At 32.3% G+C, this 14,997-nt stretch overlaps 3 protein-coding genes across 3 annotated transcripts; all 3 read left to right on the plus strand.

Annotated features, from left to right (window-relative positions):
• Positions 1–1,896: 1,896 nt before the first annotated feature.
• On the plus strand, positions 1,897–8,608 carry LOC105346207 (dolichyl pyrophosphate Glc1Man9GlcNAc2 alpha-1,3-glucosyltransferase). Its single transcript, XM_066084725.1, has 13 exons — positions 1,897–2,022; positions 2,358–2,436; positions 3,621–3,814; positions 3,983–4,109; positions 4,683–4,751; positions 5,119–5,239; positions 6,066–6,169; positions 6,292–6,412; positions 6,610–6,743; positions 6,962–7,101; positions 7,352–7,449; positions 8,083–8,155; positions 8,358–8,608. The coding sequence occupies exons 1-13, from the start codon at positions 1,958–1,960 to the stop codon at positions 8,593–8,595; spliced, it is 1,563 nt and encodes a 520-aa protein (XP_065940797.1). The 5' UTR covers positions 1,897–1,957; the 3' UTR covers positions 8,596–8,608.
• A 429-nt stretch (positions 8,609–9,037) lies between these two features.
• Positions 9,038–9,739, plus strand: LOC105346206 (complement component 1 Q subcomponent-binding protein, mitochondrial). Its single transcript, XM_011454702.4, has one exon. The coding sequence runs from the start codon at positions 9,038–9,040 to the stop codon at positions 9,737–9,739; it is 702 nt and encodes a 233-aa protein (XP_011453004.3).
• Positions 9,740–13,485: 3,746 nt separating this feature from the next.
• On the plus strand, positions 13,486–14,360 carry LOC105346204 (complement component 1 Q subcomponent-binding protein, mitochondrial). The gene has a single exon (XM_011454701.4). The coding sequence runs from the start codon at positions 13,489–13,491 to the stop codon at positions 14,329–14,331; it is 843 nt and encodes a 280-aa protein (XP_011453003.3). The 5' UTR covers positions 13,486–13,488; the 3' UTR covers positions 14,332–14,360.
• Positions 14,361–14,997: the final 637 nt, after the last annotated feature.

Below are 14,997 nucleotides of genomic sequence, written 5' to 3' on the forward strand. Positions count from 1 at the left end.
AAAATATATTAAGATTTCTAAAGTATACAATTAATAAAGAAACGCTTAAAAAAGTTCGGCTAGACCGAGATTGGAAACCTTACAATCTCGAAGGGATAAACATAAACTAATTCTATTCAACAAGATTTTAAATGGTTTAGCACCAAAACACATGTTATATTTAATTCAGTCATATTTTCCAACTGATCATGCATATAATCTTAGGTCGAATGACCTTTTTTTCCTGTCTACCACTATATCGGATTACTTATTACAATAGCTTTGTTACGTCTTCGGTCTACATTTAAATAAATCATGTAAATCTCATAAACTTTATCCATCTGTAAATCAACACTTAAAAACAAAATATAACAATAGCTTATAAACATTTCAGTTTGGAGAATAGGAAAGAAATTATTTTAGGTAAACTACGGAATAAAGGTAGTAATCTAAATTAAAAACTTACTTATTTCAGAATTTGTTAATTGATGAGAGTCGATGTTTATACTGTGGGTCTAAATCTAAAGAAAATATGAATTTTGTTTTTCTTGGATGCCCAAAATACACTCAACAAATAGACGATCTTTTTTAAAAACTTAAAAAAGTGTACCTTTTCATATTGACTATTATTTATATTCATTATGGTAGTTCTGATTTTTGATATAAATAAAAATGTAAAACTGTTTCCCATGTTTATAGTTAAATTAGAACCCCCAAGCGTTTTTGATTCTTTTAAGTTACACTGCATGAACATGCATAGAAAAGCATAGTAATGCAAAGTAATTCCATGTAATGCCAGCATTACACTAGGTTTTTGGAAGTAATGCATTACATTACCATTACTTGTAATGCTAAAATTGTGGCATTTCACGTTACTAGCATTACTTTGAAAATATGTAATGCATTGCAATGCATTGCCATTACATTTAGCATTACCCCAAGCCTGGTTTTAAAAATAAATATCAGAAAAACAATTAAACAATAAAATAATTATTACATATTAAACGAAATGATACTTATATTAAAAAAATAATCATTTTTTGCCCCCCCCCCCTCCCCCATCTTGAAATATATAAACATGTAAATCTAAGAAATAAATATGTAAAAACTGATAATTTAATTAAATAATCAATTATAAATTAATTAAATAAATTCAAGTTATGTATATTGATTCGTAAATTTGTGCAACTTTGCTGTTGAATATTGAACCGGTATCATGATCAAAATTCCACGATGCGGGTCAATTTTCAACGGATTAGGGTCTTTATTCAACACCTTTGGTCTCAATATTCAACGTTGAAAAATGACCCCCGGGTCAATTTTCAACCCGGGTCAAAATTCTTCGTTACACCGGCGTGTGGTGGATGTATTCAAGCTAGAGTTAATTTTACTATGCATGGGGTGGAGGGCTACCCCTCTGCAAACATATTTCTTAGATTTACGTAAAAACTGATTTATAAGGAGCCCCCCCCCCCCCCACACACACCTCGTTAGGTGCATGTGAAAAAACTAAGTGATGAAATTAATAAAATTAAAATTGAAATATAAGATTTATAAGTATGATGTAGTATCTCTCCTACCCCCACGGATTAGGATTTTTATGAATGGAGAATTCCCTATTTCTTTTTTCTTTTTCATTTGCTTGTCAAGACCCCCCCCCCCCCCCCCCTCTACTCCCCTTTCAGAAAAAAACATGCTACGTGGCTGCTTACTATGCAAAATATATACTAATTTGTCAATGATTTGTTTTCTAATCATCTTGAAAGTATTTCCTGTGAATTTTCAGAAGCACGCAAGATTATCTTAGATTTTTAATAGCGATTCTGTTTCCTGGTGGATTTTTTTTGGAAGGGGGGGGGGGGTCACACATTTATTCCGGAATTACAAAGTTTGATCTGAAACATTTGGTCATTAAAACGTTTTGTTAAGCAAGTATATAATAGGAAGAAGTAAAGTGTTCAATCGACATTGAAGAAAAATGAGAGAAGTGTGGCAAGTTTCCCTTGCAGTTAGTTGCATCAAGCTTCTCCTGATTCCTTCTTAGTAAGTGTACTTATTGCATATTTTTCATATACGTTTAATCACATTTTCTGGGCTGTATTTCATAATTCAACAAATATTTCGTGATTATGTATGTATGCAGAAAATCTTTGAGCACAAAAGTGTAAATGCATCTCATCACAGTAACTAGTATTTCACACCAAACATAAACTCTGTTTGCAAGCTTACACATAAATAAAGATATATTTATGGCCTGTAAAATGATAAATCTAAATTCTCTGGCCAGTGATTAGTTCCCGATTTAATAAACATATGATGATATTTCTTAGATGTTTATATAAAATTATCATTATAATATGTTCCTCTTTTTCCTCCAGTCATTCCACAGATTTTGAAGTTCACAGAAATTGGTTGGCAATAACCTTCAGCAGACCAATTGAACAGTGGTATTATGAGGTAAATAAATTTCCAGATTTTGTAATTATTTTTCTGCTTAAAGTATACATTAATTCACTTACATGGAAAAGTCTGAAGAATTTTGACTTATGTTTTAAATCTATCAAAGATAATATGTTTTACGGTGCTACCGTTCTGGCGAGCGCAGCAAGAATTACACATACCTTGAATCATTGTCAACCTAGTGTTTAGTGTTATTTAGGTATCAAAGAATGAGAGAGTATTGCTGTACAATAAGTATGCCAAAGGTACTAATTTTAGTGGTAATGATACACACAGCGCAACCCCCTACCCCGAGAGAGAGAGAGAGAGAGAGAGAGAGAGAGAGAGAGAGAGAGAGAGAGAGAGCCCGGTCCCTGTTTGTCGGCTGTGTAATTTAATTCCCACTTTCAAATTTAATGGTTTGACTATAAGCAATATCTACCTAAATTTTTTAACTGTTTATTTTTTCATCTTATTCCTTTTTACTTAGTTAAAAATGTCCCATTGTTTATTTCCTTCCTACTCATATACTCATATACTTACCTCCCTACTGTACATGCATGCACACTTAGCTTTAAAATGGATCGATATGACAGTAAAGTATGGCTCTTCCTAGTATTTATTCTTTATAATCTCTACTTTTTTTTTTAAAACAAATCATATATCAATGAGGCAGGTATCGCAGTCTATACTGAAATAGCTAGTACACTCATTACAGATGTTTGATCCACCTCTAAATTTATCGCGGGAAATATAGCACGAGAGCACTGTGACGTTATCCATGACTTTGTTTGTCTTTGTTTACGTTTCTCGACTCAATACGAAGGTATGGAAGCATGTAACAAATCTTTTGAGTCTCGCCAAAGCATATGCGGTACTCAAAACGTGTCTTCAAACTTTAAGACACGGTAAATTACGAGTTAAAAGTCGGCCATTTTTGGCATAGCACCACGGGTGAAAACATTAGAGAGCATTATGGGACGTAGACAAAAAATTTTGTTTGATGAACTGTAGTTTTAGCTTGTTCTTTTTCCCGCGCACACTGGTTCTTAGAGCTCGCTTCGCTCACCGGCAGTGCTCACTATAAGGTTTTCTCATAAAAAAAAAAAATACAAAAATGACATGGTTGAATTTTAACTGTGATTTCAATTCAGTTGTTAAAACTGTAAAATAATAGGTCAAATTAATTTTTTTCATTGCAGAAAACCTCAGAATGGACATTGGATTATCCTCCTTTCTTTGCATGGTTTGAACATTTCCTTGCCAAGGTGGCGTATTACTTTGATAGAGACATGCTAAATGTGGAGAATCTGAACTATGCTAGTGAGGCAACTGTACTTTTCCAGCGACTTTCTGTTATTGTAACAGATTTTATACTGGTGCTAGCTGTCAAAAAGTAAGAATTTCTTAATGTACCGTATTTGATAGTTTTCAATCTTTTAAATCATGTACAGTTTACATATATAAGTTGAAATAATAATTACCTTGAGATGTTAATCCGTTTGTTTGATTTGATAAAAGGTAATCTTAATATTTACTAGCATTTGTTTTCTGTTACTTTCAGGTTTTGTGCTTACATGAAGACTTCTGTATGGAAAAAATCAAAAACTTCTGATGAAAGTTTATTCAACAATAAATCCTTGATATTTTCTGTCCTTGTTTTGTGCAACTTTGGGCTCCTGATAGTGGATCATATCCTTTTTGCATAAACAAATTTGTGTCCTCTGTTAAATGTTTCTCAACATGCTTTGATGGTAACAGAAAACAAATAATGTCTTATTTGGTATGAAATCCAAGCAGTGATTAACAGATTTATTTCTTAAATCATTACCAGTTTACTGGAACAGTATTTAATTTTTTTTAAAGTAAATCAGATTGTTGATCAACATTTATTGTGTTTATGGGTAATCAACATGTCTGTCCATTTATGTGTAAACATAATTGAATATCTCAAAATATATTTTTAAAAAAACACCAGAAACTCAAAATGTGTTCAAATTTGGTCATAATGGATGTGTGTCTTGACCCTTAGGCAAGGTCATTTGATTATGGTCAAGGTCTTAGAATTTTATTTAAAAATATTTTCCATATCATACATATACTTGAGTTGTTATGATGATGAACATCATTAATATTGAAACTCAGTTTTGCATCTCTTATTTTGACCTTAGGTAAGAGCGAGAAGACTGAGATAATTAGATGTAGATGTGTGAAAATGACAAATTTTTATTATTAGTAATTGTTTGTTACCCTTAACACTGTCACATATTCATTTCCAGTATAATGGGTTCATGTTTGGAATTCTTATGTGGTCGATGACATGTATGTTACAGGTATGTAAGAAGACTGCATACAATAATATTACGATATCTCAATCATTTCTTGTGCACAATTTTACGTCTTTTTATTTAAAAACATACTTGCTTTGGAAACACACCATACTCACTTAATCAATCGCTCTTCCTTTATTTCATGGAATTACGTGTTCAAAATTTGATACAAGTACTAGTTTACATGCCAAATATTACATGTTAAATAAAAGTTTTCTATGTAAGACCAATAATTTTGTTTTCAGTTTTGATAAATATGCCAAAATAATATTTTAGAAACCAATTAAATTATTGAAAAATAATTTAGAAACCATCTAAATCATTAAATCAATATAAAACTATTAGAGTTCATACATGTATTTCTTTGCAGGATCAGTTCATTTGGTCGGCTTTATGGTTTGCTGTTCTGCTCAACTTCAAACACATTTATCTCTACATTGCTCCAGCATACTTCATATACCTTCTGAGAAACTACTGCTTTAAAGCAACAGGTAATTAACTTTATTTGATTTAGCCTCAGATTGGTCAGATGTATAGATAATTAAAGCTGCTTGGTCCGATTTTATATCAAATTTTATGCACGCTTTTAAACGATAGACATTGCAGTAGTTTTACCCGTCAATTATACCAAATTTCAAAGAAGAAAAATACATACAAAATTTGCTAACAAAACAAACGACATTAAAAGGTACCGCGTTATTTCGCCTCATGTTAAATTTTACCCCTGACAACGAGACGGGTATGGTTGTATTACGAATTTGACATAGCTTTAAATAAAGGTCGAAATGATCAGACAAATTACAAATAAACATGTGTACGTTTTGTTCGCTAATATTTCCAAAGTCTGCTTTCTTTAATCCATGCATAGCATGCGGGTTGAATTACCCCAATCATTCGGGGGACGAAACCAAGCGGTTTCCTTTTCTAAACATTCCTGTGATGCATTTTGGTTTGTTTTTTCGTTTGCCCTAAGAGAATAATTTTTATTTACTTTGAATATTTCTAACTTTAAGAGGAGACTGATTCTGCTGGTGTAAATAGGAAAAAGTCCATAACTTTCTAAGACAAATGATTTGTATGAAAAAAAAATTTGATTCTGTAATTACAAAAAAATCGGACCAAGCAGCTTTAAGTTTGATATAAATCTTACTTAAAACTTAAAAAGACTTTGAAGGCAAGTACCAGTATTGAAATGAATTTGAAGGCTTATTGTAATGATTATGTGCCCTGTGTGATTCTCTTATTGGATCAAGGCTTATATATTATTGATTTCAGACATGGTTGGATGCATATATTCATCACTTCTTTTAATTGTAGGGGGAAGTCTCCAGTGGTCATCGTTTTCCCCATTTCGTCTCATAACTCTTGGTTTTGTTGTTATTTATGTGTTTGCCTTGTCTTTTGGACCATTCATATATTTGGTAAGTCTGCCTCAAATTGTAAACAGAAAGGGGAGAGGAATATGAAAATAATTATTTGGTTCAAGTTTTTTTATTGTCACCACACGTACATTGTCAAGTACAGATACTTTTTTTTTCTCCAGAAACAAGTGCCACAAGTTTTGTCTCGGTTGTTTCCCTTTAAGAGAGGACTGTGTCATGCCTATTGGGCTCCAAACTTTTGGGCTTTATATAACTTTGTTGACAAAACTTTAACAATATTGGGTAAGAATAATATATATTTCATTTTTAATCAAGAAACATTAACTCTGTGAATTCAAATAAAAGGCATAAGAGTTGTGTTTAAATTAGCAATATGATTATAATTGTACTCGGACATATCTTTAAAACAAAAATTACAATATAGAGGGAAAGTAGGGATAGATGTACCAGTATTCTCAGTTTTAGCACATGTTTTACAGGGTCAAGGCTACATCTGACAACAGGCACCCCCTCAGCTGTGATGACTGGGGGGTTAGTACAAGAATTCCACCATGTGGTGTTGCCATCAGTCCCTCCTGTGGTTACATTGCTGGCTACAGTTACTTCTATTCTGGTTGGTACAGAAGAGTAGAAAATTCACAAACCTACATATTAAAATATGTTTTTAAACTCATTTTATGTGTAATTCACTAACATGTATTTGTTTTTTTTATATGAATAAAAATAATGTACACGTACAAGTATATTTCAAGAACCAGTATGTTGCAATGGCAGAACAAAATACTTCACTTATTACACCTATTCAATATACTGATATTTACCATATTTCAGCCTGCCATGTATTACCTGTGGAGTAAGTTTAAGGGTCCGGAGGGCTTTGTCAGGGCAGTGGTACTGTGTGCTTTTGGATCTTACTTGTTTGGTTGGCATGTTCATGAAAAGGCCATTCTTATCATCATTTTACCATTATGGTACGTATTGTTTATTCACCTTGTCTTCTTAAGTATACAAGACCCTATCCTTTATCAAAATCAATGTTTGTGTCAGTGATTACAAGTCAATCAATTTTAAATTATTTAGAACTTCCCTACGCTTTCCGGTAATGGTATCGATTTGTTTCTCAATGTATCGAAAACTGGGGAGTGTATGTACGGTAAGTTCTAATTTAAATTAGGTAGGGTAGTGATAAACTGTATATCATTTTTCTCATTACATCCACAGCCTGCTAGTGTTCAACAAGAGAGAAGATGCCTCGATTTTTCTGATCCTTTCCACTACGGGACATTATTCCCTCTTTCCATTACTTTTTACATCAGCTGGTATGTAAATGATTTTAATCTTGAACAAGAGTAATTCACTTGTACATGTATTTGGAATGGATGGTGACTACTTCATCAGAAACACTTGATCCTTCATCAGTTTGACATTTGTACATGTATTTAATCTTGAACAAGAATAATTAACTTGTATTTAGAATGGATGGTGACTATTTCATCATTAACACTATATCCTTCATCAGGTTGACATTTGTAAAATTCCAACATATTGAAAAGATAATGTATTTTAGGTTCATTTATTATTAATTTTTTTTTTTTTTTTGGGGGGGGGGGGGGGGGGGGGGACAAAATCACATATAATATACATGTATCATCTTTTCATGGAAATCTACAGTTGAATTTTGTTATCTTTGGTCTTTATGTGTCAATATGTTAGATAGTTAATGTTATGATGTCATAAGAATTCTCTTAAGAGAGTAAATACATGTATATTGCATTACTTGTTACAGCATTATTCACAATAAATTATTCATTCTTTACCTATTACCCTTCTTTATTTATTGCATTTTGAATTTTTGCTACAAATTGTTTTCTAAAAGGAATTTATATTTATTGTTCCAAAAATTAATAAGTCTATAATATTATAACACAATATCCTTAATTTCTTATTTTCAGAAACAACAACAAAGATTCTATTGATGCTAGCATATTCTGTGTTTGCCTTTTCTAGTCTAGGATACATATACAAGTGAGTGTCTAAAGGCTTACATGTATTTTCGTAATTTGTAAATGTAACAAGTCATAATTTTCTGAATACTGGTAGGTCAGTGGGTCACCACCATATGATTTTTTTTCTTCAGTTTATTAGTTATTATTCTAATTTCTGGGTTCACTGTTGTCAAACAAAATTATTGTATTCTTTGCTATTTATTGCATTTCAACTTTTGCAGATCAAATTGGAGCTGGCGGTCCCTTCCTCTTCTTAATTCACTTGAATCCTTGTATATAGTTGGACTTATACCATTAGAAGTGTGGAACAGTGCAATATTTCCATTTTTAGACTTTTCAGAACAGTTTCCATTCCTACCTTTAATGCTAACCTCAGTTTATTGTTCATTTGGTATTGTATATTCCTGGATCAAATTTTATAAAATAACTTTGTTTGATAGAAAATTGAAATCTCAATAAAAAATGAAATCCAGCATTCAGTTTTTGTTGTTTTTAAGATGTGCATAAAAGTATGACCTTATTCATGTTATTTAGTCATCCTTTGCCCCCCCCCCCCCCCCCCCCCCCCCCCCAAACCACACACACACACACACCACAGAGACAGGCTGTGATTTCTAAGCTGTATGTTGACTAATAAATACAGGCATACCAAAAACTGTTGAATCATACAACAGAGGTTGATACGGCAGAGGTTGAATCTTGCCAGAATTTTTTTTTAAGGGGAAGGGGGTAATTTTGATCGGGTTCGGTCTACAAAATAATCTAAATGACGTTTACGCAATATTTGTTATCCAGCGTGTGAGGTAGCAAAATCATCAAAATGGAAATTCTTCGGAAAACAGCAAACTTTGTGCTTGGAAAAAGAATGGTTGTTTTTCAAAAAATAAGACTTTCATCAACTATGTCATTCCAAACATCGTTTGCAAAGAAAGTCTCTGCGCGCCAAAGTGAAATCAACATCAATCTGAGGGAATTCGGATCCAGCAGTCTATTGCACTGCACAAAGGCATCTGACAAGGAAATGGCAAAAAGTCTACAGAGAGAAATCGAAGATGAAATGGAAAGTTTGTCGAAAGAAAAGTCCTATTTCGACGGATGGGAAATGACTAAGTCTGGAGCAGACGTGAAAATAACCAAAGCTTTTCCATCAGAGACCATATCTGTAATGTTTAATGTTAACAACTCGCTGGCAGACAATTACGATGATATTGAAAAGGATGATTATGATGGGCCACCGATGTCCTCGAGGCCACCATTCATAGTAGAAATTGCGAAGCCGAGTGGAATGAAAATGGCTATCGAGTGTGAATGTTTTTCAAATAAGGAACCTATGGATCAAATTGATGATGAAATGCAAGATGATGAAATTAATGCAGGATATGAAATCAGCAGTGTTCAGGTTTACAGAGATGAGCGATTGCCAACAAACTATGTGTGCCAAGCTTTGGATCGACCACTGCATGATATCCTTATGGACATCCTAATGGAGAGGGGGATAGACAATGAATTTGTTGATGAACTTGTTGATTTTTGCACAAACTATGAACAACAGCTTTATATAGATTTCTTGGTGAAAATGAAGTCTCATTTAACTAAGAAATAATTAACATGTAAAATTGTATTTGTGACACAGTGGGAATGTAGACTTTTCCATCAATAAATATTTTACCATTAGTTTCGAATTTGATTTTCTTGGATGTAAATTATTTGCATAGTCAGTTGCATACACAGCACTGGTTCGATAAAACTATGAAAGGACTATATATGATAAGGGCCTAAAATGGCCCCCTAAAATGAACATCATCATTTTACTATCATTCTTTGTTTTCTTAGTACAGATATGTATGTGATGTGTTTACATAATATTCATTTTGGTTCAAGTGCCCACAATTTAGAAATATGACATTGTAAATACAGCCTTTTCTGCCATTTTTGCATTGTTAGCGTAAAACAGCTTGTTTTCAAGCAGTTTTTCCTTCTGAAAACATAGAGCGCATTCTTGAACAAATAAAATATTTTAATCAGAGATGTATCTAGCCAAGACTAATAAGTGACAAAAAAAATTTTCTTGTTCAAGCATGCGCTCTATATTTCCCATTCGTAAACAGATAAGAAAAATGTCAATTTTTGGCTGATTATGATTGAATTATAGAAATTGCGTCACTTCTGATGTCATATACTGCCAGTGAGTGCAAACAAATCAAATGAATAGATGAAAAATATATTTTATATCAACTCTTCTAAAAAATTAGTTAAGGTTCCTCGACACATCAAAATTTTATTTTATGGATCGATAGAGAATCTTTTTTGAAACATGATTCCACAAAACAGAAATCAATATCGGCTTTCAGTTATTTTATACGAATTTTTTTGTATTTTTCCAGTGAAATAGGAAAAACTGTTTTGCAGACAAACAGAATATATTAGAGCTTAAAACTTGTTGTCAATTAATGTGCAATATAATTATAAATAAATTCATACCAAAGATCGTTTTTTCAAGTGTTTAATTTTTTAATTAAAAAAATATTTCTGAAAATCAAAATTGTAATTCTTTAATATCTTTTTAATCTATGGATAAAATTTTAAAAATAACATATAGTCACATAAACTATTTACTAAACAATGATATTTTACAAAGAAATTGAAATGAAAAGGCGAAATTTTGGAAAAATTGCTATTTATCAAATTTGAACCGATCCCGATTGAAAAAAAAACTGATCCCGATCAGAATTATTTTAAAATTGAAATTTTACAAATAAACTGCAGTTTTTTTCTAAGTAATTGATATAAATTATAAAGTTAGTAAATGACGAAACCATTTTACAGCTAAACAACGTGAAATTTTTGCAAAAATCTGATTCATTCTAACTTTATGTGATTTCGTTCGGGATCAGTTTAATTACAATCGGGATCGGTTCGATTTTAAAAATTTCCATTTATACTTTAATTTCACTATTTGGTTTCAATTTCTTGTTGAAATATGATTGTACAGCAATTGTTAAATGCGAGTAACAGTTTATCTGCAGTTTTTATCCATAGATTTAAAAAATATCTACTATCCTTTATTTTCATTTTCATAAATATTTTTTTTACAAAAATATTTCAAAGTTTATCTGGCCGTTTTTGATATGTATTTATAGATAATTGTATTGTGCATTAATTGATAACTAATTTTTAGCTCTAATATATCTCGTTCGCAGCTAAAACGATGTTTCCGGTTTCTATAAAAAAATACAAAAAAATTCATATAAAATAATCAGAGGCCGATATAGGTGTCATTTTTGAATAATCATTTCTCAAAGAGAATTCTTCATCGATCCATCAAATAATGCATTAGTGTGTCGAGCCACCTTAACATTTTATTGTACCCGAAACACTTAAAAAATGGCGATTTATGGGGGCCAAATTTAACTCTTATCATATATAGTTCTTTGTACACAAGTGTCTCATAATTGTATATTGTCTCAGGCAAGTAGCAACACCTACATGTATATTAATTATTATAGATTGTACAACAGGTTAAATTTATTAGTCCTACTACGCTGTCATGATTAATTATAAAAGAGTTTAATTTAACATGCAATTTAATTGTAAACCATTGGAAGTAAGATTTAAAATATTGGGTAGAATAAATGAATTAATCTGCATAATAGAAATATATTATTGACTATAACATAGGTACTGGAGTTAAAACAAAGTGTCATTGCAAATCTAAATTTTGCATGGTAAATCCAAAACCAGGGAACTGGCTAAGCAATAACAGGCATCGAAAGGGACAACAACAAACACCTGGTCTAGTTCATATACTTTAAAATCGGGTCTAAATGCCTGCAAAATATGGCAAGGTCCAAGTTTTATATCTTCATCATGACATGAAATGTAGGCACGTACTAAGCATCGTTTTTGTGTGTGTGTTTTTTTTTCCTTTTTCTTTTTTTTTTTTTTTAAAAAATTGAATTTTTAATTTGCTGAACATTTTAAAGACGATTTGAAAAATATTAATATAATCTTATATTGGTTACTAGCCACCACCTCACGTGCAGATGCATGAGGATTTTGAAGATTGACGAAGTGGTTTATTTTGTATATTTTATTTAGCTTGTCAAAATTTCTGTTCAGTCTAACCCCCTCCCCTGCTCACTTTCTAAAACGATGCTACGTGTCACTCTAATTTTAATGAGACTGCACTACTTGCCTGGAATTTGCTCTATAAATTATTTAAGGTTGGTCCTTACTCGAGGACGCCCTGCAAAATTCAAATTTCTTTATATGATCAAAAATATATCTCGGACCCCTCTCTCCCCCCGGCAAACTCAAATAACCGTCGGACCCCCCCCCCCCCCCCCCCAGCGGAAAAATTTTCTGGAACCGCGCATGGACGTCATCATTGAAAATATGTAATTATCATTACTGGATAGTCGCAGTATATACACTGTACCCCGAGTTGATAATATTACAATTAGTAGCAGTCCTGTTTGTAATATTCTAGCTGCACATTAAGGTTTTGATATCTTTAACTACTATACGTTTAAAATACTGTATTTCTACATGCATACATGGACCCATGGTACCATTCCCAAAGTTTTTACAAAAACACTACTTTATCACAAAAATAAAAGAAAGATTTTTTATAGTCTTCAAAACATACAAACTTATCCATATAGAACTGTAAATGTCGACAGAAATTAAAATTTAACAAAGTAATTTCTCAAAGGTAAAGTTGATTGAGCAAAATGGGGGCATAAACGTTCTAATAGTTGTCGAAAGAAAATAAAGATATAATTTTAAACTTTTCAAACGCAACAGATATAAATCTAAAATTCTAAAGAGAAAAATAAGCCATCATGTTACAAAAAAATAATAAGATGTTTCAATTTTCCAATTAATTTTTATTTTTTCAATTTGATATTCTTTCCACATAAGTATGTTTTATTAGTTGATAAATAAAAATACAAATGTTACAGTAATGATCGAGTTTCAAACATAGTACCTACATGATTTAAAATATATATAGCTTTTTTTTTTTAATTTAGAACTTCGAAAAACTGAAATTGGCTGTCAGAAAACGTGTTATGATTAATAAAAATGGGGATATACACAATATGTAGATTCTATTCAGAAAAATGACATGTTTTATTTAAAGATATGGATTTCTGGACATTTTAATGACAAAAAGTGTCAAAGTAAATGAATAATTTTAAGAGAAAAAAATATATTTATCAGTTTAAATACTGCTGTAAGCCATTTGTATATCAGTGTATAATATAGGCCTAGTACAAGCAAATTTTATTTGTAACATACATTGAAAATGTACGTAGTACTGTGCGTCGAAACAAAACGATCGGGCTCGGAATGCAAAAAACACGCATTAACTCACGTTGTGTGCGAGCAGGCAGTAACCTTCGTGTGAAGAATTTGATAAAAATGACGTCTGTAATCGTCAAATCTCTCGTTAACTCAGCAAGACAGTCTAAAAGGGCTTTATACACCGTTTCATCGTTCAAAAGAGGTTTGTCATCCTCAGTATTTAACAAAAGCGAACTTTCTGTGACTGCGGCATTGTCGAGAAAACTCGAATGTTCTCCTCTCCAGAAGAGATGGCTGTACACCGAGACAGACCAAGATATGTCTCAACACATAGAGAAGGAAATTGAAAACGAGAAGAAGATGGGTGCTAGCACAGCGAGTTACTTCAAAAATTGGAAAATTAATTCGAATGGATGCGAAGTTTCGATGTCAAAATCTGAAGGAAATGAAACAATTACAGTCGAATTCAACGTGAACAATGCAACAGACTTGGTGGAAGAAGATTTGAAATCGGAGGAAGGTATGCCACACATGATATGCAGACCACCATTTATTGTAGAAATCAAGAAACCAAGTGGAACCAAAGTTCGTATATCTTGCCAGTTTCTCAGTGAATATGAAGCAGACGATGGAGATGAAAATGAAGTGAGGGACAAATTTGAAATTGAACAGTTCAGTGTTTACCAAAAGGAAATCAGCCCCGCAACTTATGTGTGCAGTGGGGAAACCATGGATGGAGAAATGTACGAAAAGTTGATGGACATGTTGGACGAGCGCAAAATTGACAATGATTTTGCCAATGAGTTGATCGAATTCAGCACCGGTTATGAGCACGGCGAATACATCAAGTTCCTCACCAAATTCAAATCTTTTGTGGATGAAAAGTGAATAGTTGCAGATACAGTGTTGTTTTAAATAGAGACTTGTCTATTAAATATACTTTTCTTGATTGAAAAGGAAAAGTCTCAACTGAATCAGACTTGCCAATATTGTTCTTGTGTCAGTCTGCGTTGAACTTCATCATAGCATACACGTATTAATAAATGATCATAGAAATTTGCAATATAGTTGTTTCTTAATTGCTGCACATGCTTAATTAAATTGACTTCAATGAAAATCAGAAATTGATTTGCAGAAGTACATGTACATAAATCATTGCAAAAGTAAAATTTAAAGAATATTGAGAAAACATTCTTCTGTCTCTGAAAATTATGTGCAGTGTGCCTTTTTCCCCCTTCCAACTTAAAACAAGAATTGTTTGCGAAAATGGTAAACCTCTCCTCTCTATTTGATTATTGAAAAGGAAATATTTTCAGTGGGTTTTTAAAAGGATTCTTAAGGTATTAAGAAGTCAGTATTTTCCTATACTTTTACAGTATCGACCAGACCTATTAAACAGAAAGCAGACCCCAACCAAACCATGGGTCTGCTTTCTGTGTCCGCTCTTGGTCTACTCTGGTGGACCCAGATCTGATGCAGAGCAGACACAGAAAGCAGACTTAAATCGCTAATAAAAAATGACCAAATGTCTCTACATATACAAGGGGTGGGCTT

The sequence above is a fragment of the Magallana gigas genome, chromosome 5, assembly GCF_963853765.1.
Source record: "Magallana gigas chromosome 5, xbMagGiga1.1, whole genome shotgun sequence".
Classification (NCBI taxonomy): domain Eukaryota; kingdom Metazoa; phylum Mollusca; class Bivalvia; order Ostreida; family Ostreidae; genus Magallana; species Magallana gigas.